Below are 21,858 nucleotides of genomic sequence, written 5' to 3' on the forward strand. Positions count from 1 at the left end.
TGGGAGTGGGGGAGAGGGTTCAGGTCCTGGAACATGATGGCAGAGGACCTAGAGGGAATAGAATTGTTACGTGGAAAACTGATATACATTATACATGTATCAAATACTATATTTTATTTTTATTACTGTATTTTACTGTTGACCGTAAACCATTATGTCCCACTTACCCCCCCCCCAAAAAAAAAAAACAAAAACAAAACTTCTCCATCGGGAGAAAAGGGAGTCGCAGGTTGAGAGAAAGAATGATAGTGGGCTGCTGCTAAGGGGAGCCAGTGGGCCCCACAAGTAGAGGGGTGAGAATAGATTACCTGTGTAGCCCAAGTTACCAGGTAAGTTTCCTTACCACTTAGTAGCCAAAGGGCACAAAGGTCCGAAGTTACGAGGGAGCTCATGAGGACCACACAGCAGGGTTCTGTGGTGGACGTCACTCACAGCTTTGCTCTCTGGCTAGTGCCTGAGTGGAATTTCAGTGATTCAAGCTGGCGTCATCTACTCCTGCTTCCCTTTAGTTCTCCCCTACCAATCCATACCTGGGGATTGTCTGCTGCATCCATTTTAAACTTCACTTATCTCAGGTGCTCAGAATTCTCCTGTCTAGACTATTGCAAGAGCCTCCTCATGCTGTCCCTTCCTCTTCAACTCTCCCTTTGATCCATCTCCCACTTTATCCTCAACTTTCAGAAGTGAATTGAGACCATAAATCATCTGGTCTTATTTCTGTTCTTCTAAAACACCTCTAGTGACTTCCCACTGCCTAGAGGATAAAGTCCAAACTTCTTGACATAATCTCATCTTCTCAACAGCCCAGCGAAGTTCTCTCTGTGGGCCTTCAATAGACATTTCCCTACTTACATATTATGCAGCACAGGTGAACTCTGGATTTAGTGTTTGGGACCTTTCTCATTTCACCCTTTCTTTGCCTCCTGTTTTTACATTTATTCATTTGCTGATATTTGATATTACATAATCTACCCAAGACTGTGCTAAGGATCTAAGAGGTGGAGGAGGGCAGAGGACAGAAGTCAAAGACACAAAATCTAGTGTTTGTAGGGACTTGCTTATCTCTTACTACCGAGATGCATGGGAGACATTGCTGGATTAGCCTGGGTCATGCCATGAGGAAGGAAGAGGGAAAATTATATATATATTATATAATATACATATTATATATATAATATATATATATTCATTTATTGGGTAGAAACAGAGAAACTGAGATGAAAGGGGGAGGTAATGAGGGAGAAAGACACCTGCAACACTGCTTCACTGCTCATGAAGCTTCCCCTCATAGGTGGGGTCTGGGGCTCGAACTGGGTCCTTGAGCATGGCAATGTGTATACTCAATCAAGTGTATCACCACTTGGCCCCAAAAGATGGAAATTAAGGGATTAATGGTAGTGACACACGGAGATAAAAGTTTCCAACTAATGTGGACTGTAGCTCCTAATGAATCCACAGAATCTTGTACCATAGGGTCAGGTGACAAGTGTTCATTTCTCCTCCCCATCCTCTGGGTTGTCATTAGGGCTCAGTGCCTGTACCACTCCATTTATTCCATGCCATCTCCCCAACTCACTTCCATCAGAAGTTCATTCCGAAAGACATTGGTGGGGGGAGCTTCAGAACTTTCTCTACACTTGCCTCACACATAATCCTCCCTAGTTCAACAACTGAGTGATCAATGAGATTAGTAAGAGCAAGAGTCAAAAGGTTCTGGGTGATAATATAGAGTGATGTGTCTAGGATTGTCCTAGACAGCCAACAATTCTTTAAAACAATGGTCATTATTGTGTAAATTTTCATTTTCTGGGGAGTTCTAACTAAAATCTGCTTCTACATTCTGGCAGTGTCTAAATCTTGGCAGGGCAATCTTGGCAGGGAGACTTACTTCAAATCTTAAACTCTGAAAATAAGCTCCTGATGTATGGGTGATTAGTTCCCTAACTGTGATGAAGTCTGCATCAAGGAGAGGGTTTCTACATTAGGAGGGAAAGGTCAGAGGTCGGGTATCTTACCTTTGGAGAAGAAGGGTCTAGCAATGGAAGGAGTAGAGATTAATTTTAATGTCAAAGTGGGCTCTTTGAGTAACATACAGCTAGATGAGCAGATGCTCTCTTGGATATGACACGAGATCTCGTCTAGGACTGGGTCATCTCATCTCAGAAAAGACAAAATTGTGGCATGCTAATTTTATGTGTGTGTGTGTGTGTGTGTGTGTGTGTGTGTGTGTGTAGAATAATTCAATTTCAGATTTTGTCTGTTAAGATAATTTTGATGGTTTTCTGGTTTGGAGAATACGGGCATGGGAGCTATGGACATTTACTACTTTGATAATGCTTCTTGTCAGTGTTCTCACAGAGGTTTATCAATGGGAACGGTCTAGGAACTAGTGTGTTAGAGCAGTAGAAAATAATGTCATTCTGCCAGGAATTCAGGACACAGGGAGTGGGTGACAAGAAAGGGCTGACTTCCTATACAAGTAGACTGGTATCTTGAAGTCCCAAACAGGGCAAGAAGAAGGTTAGGACTTGGTCTCAACAACAGGAATACTGGGAGAGTCCCCAGGTATTCAAGGCAACAAGTGTCAGGATGTGACTCTTGTCATAGGGTGAACTCATAAACCTGTATCCTCCCAAGTTTTACAACCTCATGACTATACAGGCTTAGGCAGTGGCAGATTAAAGGGCTAAGAGAGACTGGGCGTAGGTCACCAGGATCAATGTCCAATTGGGACCTCTAACAGTTGTGCTCTTTGACTCTGACTATGGGATAGGAGTTCAGAAAGTCTGCCTCCTCTCACCTGCCACACTCACAGCTTGTAAGTTGGTCTAACTCCTATCAGTTAAGTGTTTCATTGAACCCGTCGCCTAAATCCTGGGCCTCATACCTGAGCAGTGTGGGAGTGAGCCAGTCCAGTGTCCATCCAGCCCACACATACGGGTGGCATTTCCCACCAGAGTCCTCTTGCCGTTGCAAGTGTAACGCACGACTGCCCCCATGGTATAACTGTCTCCAGACATCTGGGAGTGGGGTGGGGAACCTGGATGTCCACAAGATACCACTGTAGGGAAGAGAAAACATCTCAGCAACTCTGCAAAGGGACAGGTCATCATCACAGGACACAGACTAGGCCTTTTGTAGTAACAAAGAAGAGAAACTCCAGGTATCTATTGAAGCAAATTTCCTGCTGGCAGACAATGCCTACTCACCTCTCTGAACAGTTCCCATATCTGTGAAATGAGAAGTAACAACTGTTGGTTTCTGAACTGAATGAGATAATAGGTGTGAAACTGCCCAGCATGTGTTAAGTACACGATAATATTTTTCTTGCCTCTTGTGTTCCCCTTTCCGTTTCCTTGCTGCCATGAGACATTCCCAATATATCCCTGATAGCAAAATGTGCATATGATATACATAATATAATATGTGATCTGTCTTCCCACAACTATCTGCACTGGACACTGGTTCCAGAATGAGTGTCAGTTATCGTCCTTTTCCAAATGTATCTTCGAGTTGTCCACATTAACTGTTCCCATCTTGTCCCCTTCAGTCAGCGAATTCCCTTTCCTGAAACACCAAGGTGTATCTGCAAACCAGACAGGTCTACAAAACCAGAGTTGAGCTGTACAGACAAGAGCAATGGCACGCCGTCAGGGTCACAGGTTGACCCCAAGATCTTTTAAGTAAGCACTGCATACTTACTGTGTGCTTACTATAGGGCAAGGTTGTCCTCTCTCTCTCTCTCTCTCTCTCTCTCTCTCCCCTCTCTCCCTTCTCTCTCTTGGCAGAGAGACAGAGAGAAAATGAAGGAGACCAAAGCACTGAAGCTCCCTTCAATCGGTGGGTCCAGGCTTGAACCTGGGTGATGCACATGTCAAAGCAGTGCACTATCTAAGGGAGCTATAGCCATGCTAACAGACTTCAGGAAATAGGAAAACTAAACAACCTGACCTGACATTTTAAGAAATCAGGATAAGAGGAACAAAAGACATCCAAAATATATAAGAAGGGGAATTAGAAAATCAGGGCAGAAATAAAGACCACTGAAATAAAATACAAAAGTCAACAAAATTAGGAGCTAAATCTCTGAAAAAGTAAACAAAATTGACACTAACTAGATTTTTAAAAAGTCATGGATAATTAAGAGTCATAAATGAAAGGAGAGAAATCATGATGGATACCAGATGAATAGAAAAGAATTGAGGGCCTAGTACAGTAAATGGGGGAACGAGACTTTGCAATAAACGGTCCTGGGAAAACTGGGTCAAGATATGCAAAAGAATAAAACAGGATGGGGGTCAAGGCAGTGGTACAACAGGTTAAGCACACATAGTGCGAAGTGCAGGGACGGGTGTAAGGATTCTGGTTCGAGCCCCCGGCTCCCCACCTGCAGTGGGGTCGCTTCACAAGCAGTGAAGTAGGTCTGCAGGTGTCTATCTTCCTCTCCCCCTCCTCTCTGGATTTCTCTCTTTCCTATCCAACAACAGCAGCAGCAGTGGCAACAATAAAAATAACCAACAACAAAATGGGAAAAATGGCCTCTGGTAGCGTGGATTTGTCATGCAGACACCAAGCACCAGTGATAACCCTGGAGGCAAAAAGAAAAAAAAAAGACTAAAACAGAATCACAATATCTCACTATGTAAAAAGTCAACTCAGAAGGGATCAAAGACTTGGATTGCTAAGGACCAAGAAGATAGTTCATCTAGACAGTACACCTGCTTTGTCATGCGTATGACCTAGGCTGGAGTCTGGCCCCCACTGCCTTGGAGGAAGTTTGGTGCTATTATGTTTTCTTTCTCTGTATCTTTGTCTCTGTCTCTCTCTTGCAATCTGAAAAATAATTGCTTGAAGTGGTGAAGCCGTGTTGACGACAGAAAAAAAGATTGGAGAACAAGAAATTACAAAGATATCAAGCTAAACTCAAAGCAAACACCAGAGAGAAAATAATGAAGATCAGAGCAGAGAAAGATGAAATAAATTAACAATGGCAAAAACAAGCAAAAGTTAATTCTTTGAAAATAGTCACAAAATTGATAGTTAGCTAGCTAGTCTGAGAAAGAGAGTCAGAGATATTAATTCAAATTACTGAAATAAGATATCAGAATAAAAACTGACTCAAAGGAAAAATAGAGTAAAATATACAATGGTGGGAATAAACTCTAAGGTAAATTATAGATCTTGTGTGATAATAATGTGCTGATGCACGTTCTTTGTAACAGATGTATCTTTGTGGTGTGGCATGTTGACAGGGGGTTAGATTGTGTATATGTGTCGAGTTGTAGGGAATACTCTGTACTTTCCACTCAAGTTGCTGTTAAACTAAAGCCGTACCATAAACAATCTGTTATGAATAAAGAAGCAGAGTATGTGCATAGTATCATAGCAAGTAAAGATAACACCTCAATAATCAAACTTTTAATAAAGGAAAGTCTAGGGCTAAATAACTGTAGTGCTAAATTATATCAAATGTTAAAGGAAGAAATGACACCCACATTTTCTTGAGAGAGAGAGAGAGAGAGAGAAAACTAAGCGTTACTCTGGTGTATGTGATGTCAGTGATCAAACTTGGGACCTCATGTTCACAGGTCAGACACTCTACCTGCTGCACTTCCCAGACTACAAACACCCACATTTCTCAAACTAGTCCTAAAAATAGGAGGACATTTTCCAACTCATTCTGTGGAACCATTATTAGTTTGATGCCAATGCCAATGACATGACAAGGAAGGAAAGCTATAGATTCATATCCCTTATGAACAAAGTTGTAAAATTCCTCAATATAATACTAGCAAATCAAATTGAGCAGCATATTAAAAAGATTATACCATGACCAAATTTGATTTATTCCCAGAAGATGAGCATGGTTCACTATATTAAAATTAATCAATGTAATACACCATATTAATAGAACGAAGGAAATCCCCATATGGTCATCTCAATAGAATGCAGAAAAACATTTGACAAAACTCAATACACTTTAATGATAAAAATGTTAAATAAACTGGGACTAGCAGGAAGAGAAATTCTTCAAACTGATGAAAGGAATCTATGAGAGTCCCACAGCTAACATTATAGTTACTATTGAGTTAAAGACCAGGAATGAGAGAAGAATACCTGTACCTGCCACTTCTAATCAACATGTACTAGAAGTTCTGACTTGGGAAATTACGAAAAGGAAATAAAAGTCATCCAAGTTGGAAAAGTAGAAGTAAAACTATATGCACACACAGATGATATGATTTGTCTGTATTATGACAGAGCACTCAGAAATGATTTCTTAACTATTCCACCAAAAGTAGATAAAATAAAAGAAAAAATGCAAATTAAACATCATTAAAGCTTAAACTTTCATGCATCAAAAGGCATTATCCAGAAAGTTAAAAGATAACCCATAGGATGGGAGATGTTTGTAAGTAATGCGTTTGATAGAGGTATGTATACCAAATATATAAGGAACTGTTTTTTAAAAAGATTTTTCAAATGTTTTTTTATATTTATTTATTTTCCCTTTTGTTGCCCTTGTTTTTTATTGTTGTTGTAGTTATTATTGTTGTTGCTATTGATGTCGTTGTTGCTGGATAGGACAGAGAGAAATGGAGAGAGGAGGGGAAGACAGAGAGGGGGAGAAAAAGATAGACACCTGCAGACCTGCTTCACCACTTGTGAAGCAGCTTCCCTGCAGGTGGGGAGCCGGGGTTCGAACTGGTATACTTACGCTGGTCCTTGCACTTTGTGCTACGTGTGGTTAACCCACTGCACTACTGCCCGACTCCCATAAAGAACTGTTAAGACTCATACAAAAGGGCTGGGTGAGAGGGGTAGGTGGGGCAGGTAAAAAAAAAAAAAAGTCTGGGTGCTGGCACATCTGGTTGAGCACACGTTATAATGCACAAGGATCCAGGTTCGAGCCCCTGGTCCCCGCCTGCAGGGGGAAAGCTTTGTAAGTGGTGAAGCGGTGCTGCAGGTGTCTTCCTGTATCTCTTCCTCTCTATCTATCTCTCCTTTCCTTCTTCATTTCTGGCTGCCTCTATCCAACAAAGATAATGATAAGAAAATAAGATGGAGTCTGGTGGTAGTGCAATGGGTCATGGCACAAAGTGTAAGGACCAGCTTAAGGATCTGGTTCCAGCCCCCGGCTCTCCACCTGCAGGGGGTTCGCTTCACAGGTGGTGAAGCAGGTCTGCAGGTGTCTGTCTTTCTCTCCTGCTCTCTGTCTTCCCCTCCTCTCTAGATTTCTCTCTGTCCGATCTAATAATGACAACATCAATAACAACAACAATAAAAAACAAGGGCAACAAAAGAGAAAATAAATTAAAAAGATCTATGAAAAAAGATTTTAGGAGTTCCTGAAAAGGTTAAACATAGAGTAGACATTGATTCAGCAATTCTACTCTCAGGTATGTATATGTATACTCAAGAGAACTTTGGAGAAAAAAAATAAATATTGACAGAATTATTCTGCCATTTCACCAGAAGATATGATCATTTGAAACCATGACAACCTCTGTTGTCAGTACGCACCACTGTCCATTTTCAGTACCAGCTTGTCAGTCACATTGGGGCATGATGGCCAGGTGGGAGGCCTGAAGCAAGGGGATAAGACAGTGAGCATGTAGCTGAGTCAGTCTTCTATCATCCAAAAAGGCATAGGGGCATAAGGATATGGGGCCATCGAGACTACATAACTGATAGCATTTATGTGATGTACCAAAGACAGGTGGACTGTTGAGTGGACACAATTAATTAATCAACTTTTTGCCTCCAGGGTTATCGCTCGGGCTCAGTGCCTACACCAGGAATCCACTGCTCCTGGAGGCCATTTTCCCCATCTTGTTGCTCTTGTTGTTGTTATTGTTGTTACATAGGACAGAGAGAAATTGAGAGAGGAGGGGAAGACAGAGAGGGGGAGAGAAAGATAAGATACACCTGCAGACTTGCTTCACCACTCAAACCAGGATCCTTATGCTGGTCCTAGCACTTTGAGCCATGTGCTAGGACCAGCTTAACACAGCTTAACCCGCTGTGCTACTGCCTGGCCCCCAAGTGGACAATTTAGTACTCACAAATCCCTCTGGAGCTTCTTCACCTCTATTACTAGGAAGATGCAGGAGAGGGTGACCCTTGGGGTTCATCTTTAGGAATTAAAGGCAAGCAAGAGACCAAGGGTCAGGATTCTGACCACCATATGCACCTTTCATTTCAAGTCTTCATTATATTTTTCCCAATTAAAGTTAGCTCTTGCAGCAGCAAAAAATGCTGGAGAGGTTGTGGGGTCAAAGGAACCCTCCGGCACTGCTGGTGGGAATGTAAATTGATCCAGCCTCTGTGGAGAGCAGTCTGGAGAACTCTCAGAAGGCTAGAAATGGACCTACCCTATGATCCTGCAATTCCTCTCCTGAGGATATATCCTAAGGAACCCAATACACCCATCCAAAAATATTTGTGTACACATATGTTCTTGGCAGCACAATTTGTAATAGCCAAAACCTGGAAGCAACCCAGGTGTCCAACAACAGATGAGTGGCTGAGCAAGTTGTGGTATATATACATAATGGAATACTACTCAGCTATTAAAAACGGTGGCTTCACCATTCTCAGCCCATCTTGGATGGAGCTTGAAGATATCATGTTAAGTGAAATAAGTCAGAAACAGAAGGATGAGTATGGGATGATCTCACTCTCAGGCAGAAGTTGAAAAACAAGATCAGAAGAGAAAACACAAGTAGAACCTGAACTGGAGTTGGTGTATTGCACCAAAGTAAAAGACTCTGGGGTGGGTGGGGGAGAGAGTACAGGTCCAAAAAGGATGACAGAGGACCTAGTGGAGGGTGTATTGTTATATGGAAAACTGGGAAATGTTATGCATGCACAAACTATTGTATTTACTGTCAAATGTAAAACATTAATCCCCCAATACAAAAATTTAAAAAAATAGCTCTTGTGGGAGTCGGGCGGTGGCGCAGTGGGTTAAGCGCATGTGGCGCAAAGCGCAGGGACCGGCGTAAGGACCCCGGTTCGAGGCCCCGGCTCCCCACCTGCAGGGGAGTCGCTTCACGGGCGGTGAAGCAGGTCTGCAGGTGTCTATCTTTCTCTCCCCCTCTCTCTCCTTCCTCTCCTCTCTCCGTTTCTCTCTGTCCTATCCAACAACAAAAAAAGCAACGTCAACAATGGCAATAATAACTGCAACGAGGCTGTAACTACTAGGGCAACAAAAAGGGGAAAAAATGGCCTCCAGGAGTGGTGGATTCATGGTGCAGGCACCGAGCCCAGCAATAACCCTGGAGGGAAAAAAATAAAAAAAAAACAGCTCTTGTTTACTGGATTAAACCACTCCTCTCCCTCCCCCCAACACACCAGAGTTATTGCTGAGGCTTGGTGCTAGCACTATGAATCCACTGCTCCTGGTGACCATTTTTTTCCTTTGTCCCCTCCCCACCCCTTCTATTGTGCTTGATAGGGCAGAGAGCATTTGAGAAGGGAGGGGAGATAGAGAGGGAGAAAGACACCTATAGATCTGCTGCTTCACCGCTTGTGAAGTGCATCCCCTGCAGGTGGGATCAAACGCAGTCCTCGTGCATGGTGATATGTGCACATAACCTGGGGGCACCTCTGCCTAGCCAACATAAGGCACTTTTTAATGGTTTGTCTCATTGAAGAAGCTTAAGGAATAGGTAGTAGAGTTTCTCCCTTCCTTTCATCCCTACTTACCTCCCTCCCTCCCTATCTAGCAGAGCACTGCTCAGCTCTGGCTTATGGTGTTTTGAGGACTGAACCTGGGACTTTGGATCCTTAGTTATGAAAGTCTTTTGTATAACCACTATGCTATCACTCCAGCCTGAGAGTTTTTTTTTTTTTTTTTTTACCAGAGGTGTGTGTGCATACCTCTGGCTTCTGGTGGGACTGGGGTTTGAACCTGAACCTCTGGTGCCTCAGGCATGAAGGGATTTGTGCAGAGCCACTACACTATGTTACCAGTCTAGCCTACAGTCATTTTTATAAATGAAGAAGTGGAAGCTCTGACAGATTGCTGGATTTCTCTTAAGCCACACAGCTTGTTTAGTAGGAAAGACAGAGTTCAGGTTCAGTCACTGCTTCCAGTGACTGGCATTTTTGCTTCAGTCTTTATATAGAAAGAGGTTCATATACTGTTTTTCTGTAAAAGCAAGGAAGGGTGAATGTCCTGTTAGGTAGTCAGTGTGTATTCTGAAGGCTGCCTACGTTGGCTACACTACTAGGATGAAATGGGAATAGACCTCCAGCTAGAAAGAAAGAGAACATGGGAATTGATAGGGCAACCAAATAAGCAGGATCCCAAGAAAGACACGGAGGACATGCATCCCAAGAAAGCAAAATAAGCCAAAATAAGCCAAATAAAAAAGCCAAATAAGCAGGATCCCAAGAAAGCCACGGAGCACATGCATGGGGGGGAGGGGGCGGAGGGAGGGCGAGGACAGGTCTTCAGCATGCAGACTCCAATCTAAACATGTAACAGTTATTTTTGAATAGTTACTTACAGAGACACTGAGGGTGGGGTCGGTCCCATGTGCCATCTCCCTGGCAGCTGAGCACTGGAGTGCCCAGGAGGTAGAAGCCGTGGTTGCACTGGTAAGACACAGTGGTGCCAAAGCTAAACCTGTGTGGGCCATTGGCATGGACTTGGCGAATGCTGTTTTCTTGATGCCCAGGATCCGTGCAGTTGATGACTGCAATGGAACGATACAATTAGACCCAGTATCCTGGACGCAAGTACTTTGATATGATTTTACATGAGAATTTAGAAAATCCAGTCAGGTGCAGACACCCAGTATAGCAGACTCTCCAGGTCAGAATAGGAAACTGGAAGCAGATCTCATCTACCAGGGCAAGCAGGTGCTGAGGCTGTGAAACTTCTCTCTCCACCTTGGCCACCAAGTCCAGCTAGACCCCATCTCCTTAGATAAGTCCTTCTACCTTTCCCAGTCAGGCTAGCTTCACCCTCTTCAGTGCCCTCTTGCACACATCTCCCTGGATGCTGTTAGCAGTCAGCTTGTGATGTGTTTGCCTCTATTAATTAGTCCTTTGGAGGCACAAATGCCTCCTCTCTATGCCTGATGTCAGCACAGTGTATCTCAAACAGGTATAAAACTGATGTGTCAGAATGAACTTATATAGGGTTTTGGGTGGGGCTCTTAAAAAACAATTTAAAAAAAATATTTATCCCCTTTTGTTGCCTTTGTTGTTTTATTGTTGTAGTTATTCTTGTTGTCATTATTAGATAGGACAGAGAGAAATGGAGAGAGTGTTGTGACCCCAACAGGAGTTTGGGACTATTAATACAAATGATGTCACCCTGAGGAGGTGCTTCAGAGAAGGGAATGTATAAAAGCAAGGGACTTTGAGCAGGTCGCTCTCTTTGGCTGCTGCTGCTTCTCCTGGTCAGACGCATCTCAGCAGAGGTGTGCCAGGTGTCCGCTATGGTTACTTCTCCTGGGAACATGTGTGACTCTGCTAGCTGGTAAACTTTTAGACCCCTCTATAGCCATGAGCAACCTATAACAGAGCTGATAATTGTTTATCTTATGGGACTAAACTTTTGATAACTATACTCGGATTTTATGGACCTAGCTTACTCTTACCCCTTGATTATAGTTGCTTATTTTGCCTTTTACCTGTTTTACCCTAATAAACCTTGTATTATTTAAACCAGTTCTCAGCTCCCCGCTGTGAATCCTTTTATGCACAGCAGCCCCCAAGCAACTCCCTTTTTGAGTTGTTAGGAAGGGAAGACAGAGAAGGGGAGAGAAAGATAGACACCTGCAGACCTCATTCACTGCTTATGAAGTGACTCCCCTGTAGGTGGGGAGCCAGGGCATCGAGCTGGAATCCTTAAGCCAGTCCTTGCGCTTTGTGCCACGTACACTTAACCCACTGCGCTACCGCCCAACTCCCTTTATAAACAGTTTTAAGGGCCAGGTGGTGGTGCACCTGGTTAAGTGCACATATTAGAATGTACAAGGACCCAGGCTTAAGTCCCTGGTCCCCACCTGCAGGGGGAAAGCTTTGCAAATGGTGAAACAGTGCTATAGGTGTCTGTCTTTTTCCCTATCTCCCCCTTCCCTCAATTTATTTTCTTCTTTTTTTCTCTTTTTTTTCTTAGTATTTATTTATTTCCTTTTTGTTGCCCTTGTTTTTTTTTATTGTTGTTGCATTTATTATTGTTGTTGTCATTGATGTCGTCGTTGTTGGATAGGACAAAGAGAAATGGAGAGAGGAGGGGAAGACAGGGGGAGAGAAAGATAGACACCTGCAGGCCTACTTCACCGCCTGTGAAGCGACTCCCCTGCAGGTGGGGAGCCAGGGGCTCGAACCGGGATCCTCATGCCAGTCCTTGCACTTTGTGCCACCTGCACTTAACCCGCTGAGCTACCGCCCGACTCCTGTCTTTTTTTTTTTTTTTTTTAACCAGAGTACTGTTTAGCTCTGGCTTATGGTGGTGCAGGGGTTTGAACATGAGACATTGGAGCCTCAGGCATGAGAGTCTGTTTGCATAACCATTATGCTATCTATTCTCTGACGCCCCCTCAATTTCTGGCTGTCTTTATCCAATAAATAATTAAAGATTAAAAACACTAATTAATCTCTTTTATGAGTATTTCAAGGAGTGATCAGTATCCTAGGGGGATAAATTTGACTTTTTTGTTGTTTTTGTTTTATTCCCCCCCTTTTTGCCTCCAGGGTTATTGGTGGGACTTGGTGCACCACAAATCCACTGCTCCAGGAGACTTTTTTTCCCCATTTTGTTGCCCTTGTTGTTTTATCATTGTGGTTATTATAATTATTGTTGATATTAATGTCATTGTTGTTGGATAGGACAGAGAGAAATGGAGAGAGGATGGGAATATAGAGAGGGGGAGAGAAAGATAGACACCTGCAGACCTACTTCACTGCTTACAAAGCGACCCCCCTGCAGGTGGGGAGCTGGGGGCTTGAACTGGGATCCTTACACCAGTCTGTGTGCTTTGCACCATGTGCGCTTAACTCGATGTGCTATCACCCGACCACCATAAATTTGACTTATAAATGTTGAAGTGTTTTCAAAGCACTTTAACTCAAAATCAGAGAGATGTTTTAGAATAAAGACCTTAGAATTCATAACTCAGGATATATACCTTTGCTTTCATATCTTTTATCTAGCAGGGAAGCTACTTCTAATTTCTGGTAAGCTTTTAAGACATAAAAGTTCTATTTGTCTGTTGTGCTTTTTTTCCCCCCACTGATGAGCCTTTCTGAGGGTTGGTGTAGTAGGTCTCATGAAAACAAGTAATTACACTTATTCAGTCATAATATTTTCCAATAGCAATAATAAATGTCAAGCATTGTTCACAGCAGTCAGAATAACAGAATTAGTAAGCTGGAGTAAGATTTCTCTATCTTGGTACCAGGCATATTTTGAGCTGATAACTCTGTGGTGCGGGTGATCCTGTGTATTGTAGGATGCTTAACAGCATCCTAGATCTTGAATTACTAGCGTCCAATAGAAACTTCTAGATCTATGCCATGCTTCTCTAAATCCACACCATTTGATACTGCATCTGCTGCTCTCAAACAAATCAATGCAAACAGTACCACCTCAGCACATTTCATTTCAGATTGTGTCCAGAGATGCCAGGCATGGGCTGTCAACTCTTCAGCTCCTTTACTCTGCCACCAAGTTGCAGATGTTACTATGATAACAACCTGACTTCCCTGGGCAGATGACCTCACCAATGTGTCCTGGAACTCCACCTCCCCAGAGCCCTGTTCCACTAGGGAAAGACAGAAACAGACTGGGAGTATGGATCAACCTGTCAATGCCCATGCCCAGCAAAGAAGCAATTATAGAAGCCAGGCCTTCCACTTTCTGTACCTCATAATGATCCTGGGTCTATGCTCCCAGAGGGATAAAAATAGGAAAGCTTCCAATGGAGGGGATGGGATATGGAACTGTGGTGGTGGGAACTGTGTGGAATTGTTCCCCTCTTATCTTATGGTCTTGTTGATCATTATTAAATAATGACAATAATTAAAAAAAAAACCTACAGTTGTAACAACCAAAAATGTCTCTGGACCTCTATAATGCTGTTAGGGTAGGAGACTGGATAAACCCCTCATTTGAAAACTGCTGATTTAGAGAGAAAAGGGCAAATAAGCAATTATCCTATTTGACATGTGCTCTGAGAGGGACAGAAGAGAATGTCCTGGAAGCACAAAGCAGAATATCCAGTTCGGTGCCAGGGGCAGGGCAGGAAGGATTTCTCAGAAGTGACATTTAAGCTGACTCTGAAGGGTTGAGTAAAAGTCACTAAGACAAAGAAGGCTGGTGAGAGGGACAGAGAGGAATGCCTTTGAGGAAGCTGTGTGACTGCCCTGGGGACAAGTGGGCACAGGGTCTGTGTGAGGAAATGGACAGTGTGGTTCAGTGTGGCTGGTATCCAGTGCAGAGGTGAGGCAGAGGGCAGAGGGAATGAAGAATAAGGCTGGGCATGAGCTGGGACAAGCCCTGTGAGGCAGTGGAGGAAAGTTGCATTCCCCTATGGGTAATGGGAAGTCTGAGAAAGCATTATAAGCAGGCAATACTTTACTATTAGAACACTGTATGGGCAGAATGGGGCTCTATATAAGATAATGCTACATTATTTATTCTATGAAACTTAAACAAGAAGATTATTGTGGGCTGGGGTGGAAGCAGGACTGGTGGCCATGATTTTTGAAGATTCTGCTCTAACCCTCTGACTCTGCTGCTGACCTTTGAATCTGTTGCCCTGGGAAGCTGGGGAGGGGTGGGGGGGAAGTAGAGGAGTTACAGGAGAGACTGCATCTACTGCTGGGGAGATAGAGCAGTTTTTGAGGAGAAGGAGATATGGAGTGAAGACACAACCAATCAGTAGTTCTCAACTCTGCCAGAATAGGTGACTGAAGGGAAGCACAATACAGGTTCATATAGTTCTCTCTGAGTTCTCTGGAATCTTCTCCGACACAAAACTGACACCTTGAAATGTGAAGAGAAAGGTATTATTTTAGGGTAAGTTGTGACTGTATCTTGATTTCTTAAAAATCACTTGGATAATCTGATCCTTTAACTCTCAGTCAATCACCATCACCATGTAACCCTAAATTTTGTAATGAAGAGCCACCATTCCTGGAAGTCTCAGCCCTCATGGCTATAAACAGTTGAACAGCTCTGGATCAGCTTGGCCTGCTCTTAACTCTCCACCCTGGTGTCACTGAGCCTCCAAATCATCCTCATTACATAAGAGGCTGGTAGATGCATTTGTCTTCCACTGCTGTGAACAATCCGAAAAAGCTTTAGAGGCCCTTTTTTCCGATAGAAATTGAGAGGAAGATAGGTAAGGAAAGAGTGAAAGAGACCATAAGCACCCAAGTTTCTCAGTGCAGTGGGGTTTGGGCTCAAACCTGGGTCACACACATGGCAAAGCAACACACACTATCCAAGTGAGCTATTTTGCCAGCCCTAGAAGCTATTTCTTAAATAGTCCAGGTGGGGCCAGAAAATTCTCTACCTAGAATCTGGTTCCTGAGTTCTTGGTTTCTTTCTTTTTCTTTTCTTCTTCTTTTTTTTTTTTTCTTTTCTTTTTTGTCTTTAGGGTTATTGCTGGGGCTTGGTGCCTGCACTATGAATCCACTGCTCCTGGAGGCTATTTTTCGCATTTTGTTGCCCTTGTTGTTGTTATTTTTACTATTGCTGTTGTTCTTAGGTAGGACAGAGAGAAATCAAGAGAGGAGGGGACGACAGAACGGAGGAAAGATAGACACCTGCAGACTTGTTTCACCGCCTGTGAAGTGACCCCCCCCCTGCAGGGGAGCCGGGGGCTCAACCGGGATCCTTAGGCCAGTCCTTGTGCTTCAAGCCATGTGTGCTTAACCCTCTGTGCTATCTCCTGGCCCCTCTTGGTTTCTTTTCTCCCTGCTTCCCTTCACTCCAGTCCCTAGACTCTGATGTTTGCTTTTCATTTAAACCCTGCTTTCAACTCCCTTCCCTTCCCCTCCTCTTCCCCTCCGGTCCCTTTCCTGCCCCTCCCCTCCCCTCTTCTCCCTTCCCTTTCCTGCCCCTCCCTTCCCCTCTCCTTTTCTTCCCTTCATTCTGCTTTTATCCAAGAATGAGGCTCCAGAGCTTGTAAAACAGCTCACTTGGATAATGTGCTTTGCTAGATTCAAGTCTAGTTCCCACAAACTGGAGAAACTGTTGGTGCTGTTTTTTTTTTTTCTCTCTCTTTCTCTCTGCCTCTCTGTCTCTCTTGTCTCTAACTGAAAAAGTCAGTTGGAAGTGGCAGAGTCCCAGAAACGACAAAAAAAAAAAAAACCCTGAGGCTTTACATATGATAATGTTGAATTGTTTGTTGTATGAAACTTAAACAAGAGTTTTCTTTTATAAGATTAAACTGTGTTTATGTTCTTTATATAACCAGTGATAGCATTTGTCATGCCCTTCTCTGCACTTAGTCTTCCCTGGATGCAAATCATTCCAGAACTGAATTCACAGGTTTCTATTTGTGGGTTAAGGATGCCAGGTAGCAGAGATGTGGGAAAGGGGTTGGGAGAAGAAAGGAGACTCACTTTTGCAGGTGGGCAGCATGTCGCTCCATTGCCCGTTGGCCAGGCACTGGGACCTAGCAGCCCCCTCAGCCACATACCCGGGGTTGCAAATAAACTTGACCACATCGTTGAGGTTAAACTGGTTGCCCTGAGTAAGGCCATTGATTGGGTTTCCTGGGTGTCCACATGTAATTGCTGAAATCGAAAGAGGAGAGAGGTAAGATTTCCTCTTATTCCATGCTCCCCAAAGCTCATCTTTTCTCACCTGGCATTTTTCACGCCAACCTCAGCCCTCAGTCTAACTTTAGCTTTTTCTGCTATAAAATCTTCCATTACTGAAATTATCATGGAGATATTTCTTCTCCCTTGAAGGTAGGTCCAGAGTTGAGACCACTTGAAAGGAATGATTCTCTGAATCTCAGGATTCGGGCGGTAGTGCAGCGGGGTAAGTGCAGGTGGCGCAAAGCCAAGGACTAGAGTAAGGATCCCGGTGCAAGCTCCCAGATCCCCACCTGCAGGGGAGTCACTTCACCAGTGGTAAAGCAGGTCTGCAAGTGTCTATCTTCTTCTCCCCCTCTCTGTCTTCCCCTCCTCTCTCCATTTTTCTCTGTCCTATCCAAAGACGACGACATCAATAACAACAACTACAACAATAAAACAACAAGGGCAACAAAAGGGAATAAATATTAAAAAAAAAAAAAAGAATGATTCTCTGAATCTCCATGGGCTATTGGGTGGTCATCCCTGCCTCATGCTTCTCCCCCCTTGGCTTCCCAGTCTCTATTCTTCATTGCTAGATATGCTGATGTCTACCTCTCAGCAGATTTAGGACTCCTGCTAGTTCTTGGGTCAATTTGACAGAGCCTGACTCAATAAATACTAATCAAACCTCAATGGAAGGGCTGCTCACTTGCCTACAGGGAATACAACCTCTGCTCTGTCCTTCCCTCCCATATTAAGAGAGTTCAATTCATGCCATTTCTAACCCTTCTCTGTGCTTTTCTATGTACTCTATCTCAGGTAACATGGAGTGTCTGACCAAAGTCATCTGGGAAGAATGAGCCGTAATATTTGGCTCATCTCTGACTTCTTCCTCTTGGGACCCCGATGCTCACAGGGAGCAACGTTCTCTGCCACTCATCCACAGGCAGGCTATCCCCCAAAATGGAGGGACTCCTGCTGCACTGCAGTGTTGCTATTGCTTGTGTGTGAATCCACCCCTCTACGGGGACCATTTAGCAGATCCCATCTGCCTCTCACATTAAGTTATGGTTTCCAACTGAGTCTTCATTAGTAACAAAGGCGTTATTTTGATGTTCAACTAGGACTATTTTGTTAGACTATGAGCAGGAATAAGGGAGAAGCGAGTTCCTACAGGCTGGAAACAGAGAACTCATGCTTATTTCCAGCCTCTTCCCTTTGTTGCAGAAGTGGATCTCGATCCACTCAGAGATGCTCGTCTCTGAGGTTTGTTGAACATACCAAGTGGCTTGATGACCACTATCACCACCACCATCAATTCAATCACAACAACAGAAGTGTCTGTCTAACATCTACTTTAGGCATTGTTTTTATTACTTGATATGTGCTGATTTATTTACTTATCTCTTTTAAAAAATATTTTATTTATTTTATTTTTGAGAGTGATGCAGAAAGAGAAAGACACAGAAACACCAGAGCACTTTTCAGCTCTAGCTTATGGTGGTGCGGGGGGATTGAACTTCGGACTTTGGAGCGTCAGGCATGAGAGTCTCTTTGCATAACCATTATGCTGTCTACCCCCTGCCCAATTTATTTACTTCTCACAATACTTCCTGAGATATCTGATTTTTGTGGATGAGGAAACAGACTTACAGAAGTTGTATGATATATTGTGGTAGAACTGGAATTTGAACCCACAAAATAGAGGTTCAGGATCTGAAAGCCTAATTAATTTGCATACTGCCTTTAACTCAAATTAGATTTAAAATTAAGTACCTTCAGCTCTGACAGCCATTCTTCATTTAATTCCAGATTTTAACCATGCACTATTATTTAAGTAACCCAAGTCTATTCACACACATTCTGCCCCAATATCTTGAAGGCCTTTGAATTTGTGTTTTTTTTGGGGTCTAATTAAATCTACTTTGTTTATGCACATCTGGAAGACTGACTGGATACAAGAAGGTTTTGTTTTCTGTAAACCTAGTACTTAAGATGCTATTAAGATGAACTTTCATGCACAGCTTATTGAGATATTATGTTATCCCTTTATTTCATATGTGAAAAGGTAAACGAAGAATTCAAACAGAAAATCTGTCTTCCAAAAATGGAGGCAAAAATCCCTACACTCTACATAAAGTTTCACTTAAAGAGTGAGGAGTTTTCTAAATTATTTTGGATAGTTGAGGATAATTGGGGGGGTCACTTAAAGTTTTAAAATGTAGAAGAGAAAAAAATACAAAAATCCCAAGACTGTAGCATATTTTTAAGACAGGGAATGATATAGAATTTAAATTACAAATAAGTAGAAAAATACACATTATATCTCCACCTCTCCAGAGCCCTGCCCCACTAGGGAAACACAGTAACAGGCTGGGAGTATGGATCGACCTGCCAACGCCCATGTCCAGTGGAGAAGCAATTACAGAAGCCAGAACTTCTACCTTCTGCACCCCATAATGACCCTGGGTCCATGCTACCACAGAGATAAGGAATAAGAGAGATTCCAATGGATGGGATACAGAACTGTGGTGGTGAGAACTGTGTGGAATTGTACCTCTCTTATCCTACCTATGGCCTTGTCAGTCATTGTTAAATCAATAATAAAAAAAAAGCTGCAATTCAAGAAAATGTTTCAGGAACAAAAAGAGACTTGAACTTACATAATCTAAGATTTACAGAATAAACAAGGACATTTCTTGAAAGAGTCAAATTTGAGATTTAAGATCATAAAAATATTAGCTTTCAAGGATGAAGGGAAAAAAATGAGCCTTACCCTAAACCTTGAAATAAACTGTAAGAACAAATTAGAATAATATTAGTAGTCCTTATACAGGAACATGCAAAGCTTAATAAGAAAGAAGATATTTAAAGAAAAAAGTAGTTGTGAAGAATTTTATATCTAATCCATTATGCTTCAAATTTTTAGTTTCAGAAAAACAGTTTTAAAAATGACAGAATTGGGGAATACTGTACAAAAGAAGTATTGCTAAGAAATCTACTAGAGACTGAGCTTAAGAGATGGCTAGGAAAAATTCTGTTGCACTGGTAAGCTTTTAATCTATCTAATTGTAAGTCTAAAAGTAAAAAAGGTATGGGAAAGGGTAACATAACCCTGTATAAACACTAGAATAAATGCTTTATAGTTTGACAAAGTACAAATAATGCAACTGAAAATGAAAGAAAGCATAGAGAAAAAAAGTAGAATCAGCTCACTGACTGTTAACAATATCAAAAGATAATTGTTAAAAATTGACAAATTAGACAGGAAATAGGGAGATAACAGCATTAAAATACAGTAAGTACTAAAGGGTGTTTATGTCTTTTGTAAGCTTATATTTTTGTCTTACTTCATCTTTGTTCTGAGTTGGGTGTTTTGAAGTTTACAGTTTTTAGTGTTACTGTGCTTTTCTTGTATTTTATATAACTTCTGCTATTTAAGGTAATGACTGTTACTTGCCTATGAATATTCATAGACTGCAAATTATGGTATTAACATTTATAAATGTCTCCTATGGCATTTTTGATTTTTCTTAGTTTGAATTGTCCTTCCTTGCACAATGAAACAAAACAAAACAAACTTCCTTAAACAGCAACACAAATGAAAAAAGCACCATATAGAGAGAAGGAAATACAACATGTAGATAAGGAAATAGTATACTCTTTTACAGTCAGTAATTACATAAAACAAAAGACCAGTACAAAACATGTAAGTCATGTCAACACATGTGAGTGATTTGAACCAATTCATTAAAAAGAAAAAAAAAGATTTTCAAACTGGTTCACAAGGCAAGGACCAAGTTTATGTTTCGTAAAAAAAGACCCACTTTTTATTAATAAAATGATCCAGCCTTTAGGTTCATGATTAGTCAACAATTTGTTTGGCTTTATATGTTAACTCTTTTTTCAGCCACCAGGTTCCCAGTTGGTAGCATGATGCCAACCAGACTTCCCTGGATAAACAACCCCACCAATGTGTCCTGGAGCTCTGATTCCCCAAAGCCTACTAGGGAAAGAGAGAGGCAGGCTGGGAGTATGGATTGACCTGTCAACGCCCATGTTCAGCGGGGAAGCAATTACAAAAGCCAGACTCTCCACCTTCTGCATCCTATCAATGACCTTGGGTCCATACTCCCAGAGGGATAAAGAATAGGAAAGCTATCAGGGGAGGGGGATGGGATACAGAGTTCTGATGGTGGGAATTGTGTGGAGTTGTAGCCCTCTTATCCTATGGTTTTGTCAGTGTTTCCTTTTAATAAAAAAAGAAAATAAAAAGATCCACTATGGCTAAAATAAGTGGGTTATTAAAGATACACTAGGTAAATGGGAAAAAAGTGAAAGAAGTATGAGTTGTTAGCTTTATATCAGATACAGTACAATTCAAGTTAAACTATTTAAAATGTCTTCTATTTAAAATGAAAGACATTTTTCACAATTCATAATGTAGATATGTTACACATAGCTCTAGACTCTAACACAGCAACTATTATCTTTAGTTATCAGAAATTATAAGAAGCTCAAGAAAAACAGATAAAAGTACACTAATGGTAGAAAAATTTACAATGCATCACACAGAACAAACCAGTTCAAGAAGATAAAAATGTGTAATATACTGAACACACAAGCATAGTGATCAGTAAGGCACACGTGTAACTTCACACTGTAATACCTTTCCTTTTCAAATGCACCTGGAGCTTTCTACTGATCACATATCACATAAAAATAAATAAAGCATCAGTAATTTCCATGTTGTAGACATTTTGTATATAGTGTAATGAAATTGGAACTGAACAATAAAAATTAAGTAGGCCTCTCCACCTGGAAATAAAGTAAAGCTCAGTCTTCTGTTAAAAATTTCCAGGCGGTGGCCTAGAAAAATATTTAAACTGGTAGAGCACTGGGCTTTCAGGCCTCAGGTCTGGCTCAATCCCTAGAATTATATACACTAAGAATGACACTCTGGGTTATATCTTTATATCTGTCTCTTATGAAACTTTCTTGTCTCCCACATGTGATAAATAAATCTTAAAAAAAAAAACAAAAAACCTTTCAGGTAAAAGGAAAACCAATACCAACATTACA

The 21,858-nt window shown here is 41.9% G+C and overlaps 1 protein-coding gene across 5 annotated transcripts in view; it reads right to left on the minus strand.

Moving 5' to 3' along the window:
- The window catches only part of CSMD2 (CUB and Sushi multiple domains 2), an 814,611-nt gene that overhangs the window by 45,219 nt on the left and 747,534 nt on the right, over positions 1-21,858 (minus strand). For all 5 annotated transcript variants that reach the window (XM_060205823.1, XM_060205822.1, XM_060205821.1 and 2 more), the window contains 3 exons: positions 16,597-16,770; positions 10,518-10,706; positions 2,888-3,061 (listed from right to left, as the gene is read on the minus strand). In XM_060205823.1, coding sequence (XP_060061806.1) covers positions 2,888-3,061; positions 10,518-10,706; positions 16,597-16,770 — 537 coding nt within the window. The remainder of the gene's footprint in view (positions 1-2,887; positions 3,062-10,517; positions 10,707-16,596; positions 16,771-21,858) is intronic.

The sequence above is a fragment of the Erinaceus europaeus genome, chromosome 13 (assembly GCF_950295315.1).
Source record: "Erinaceus europaeus chromosome 13, mEriEur2.1, whole genome shotgun sequence".
NCBI lineage: Eukaryota > Metazoa > Chordata > Mammalia > Eulipotyphla > Erinaceidae > Erinaceus > Erinaceus europaeus.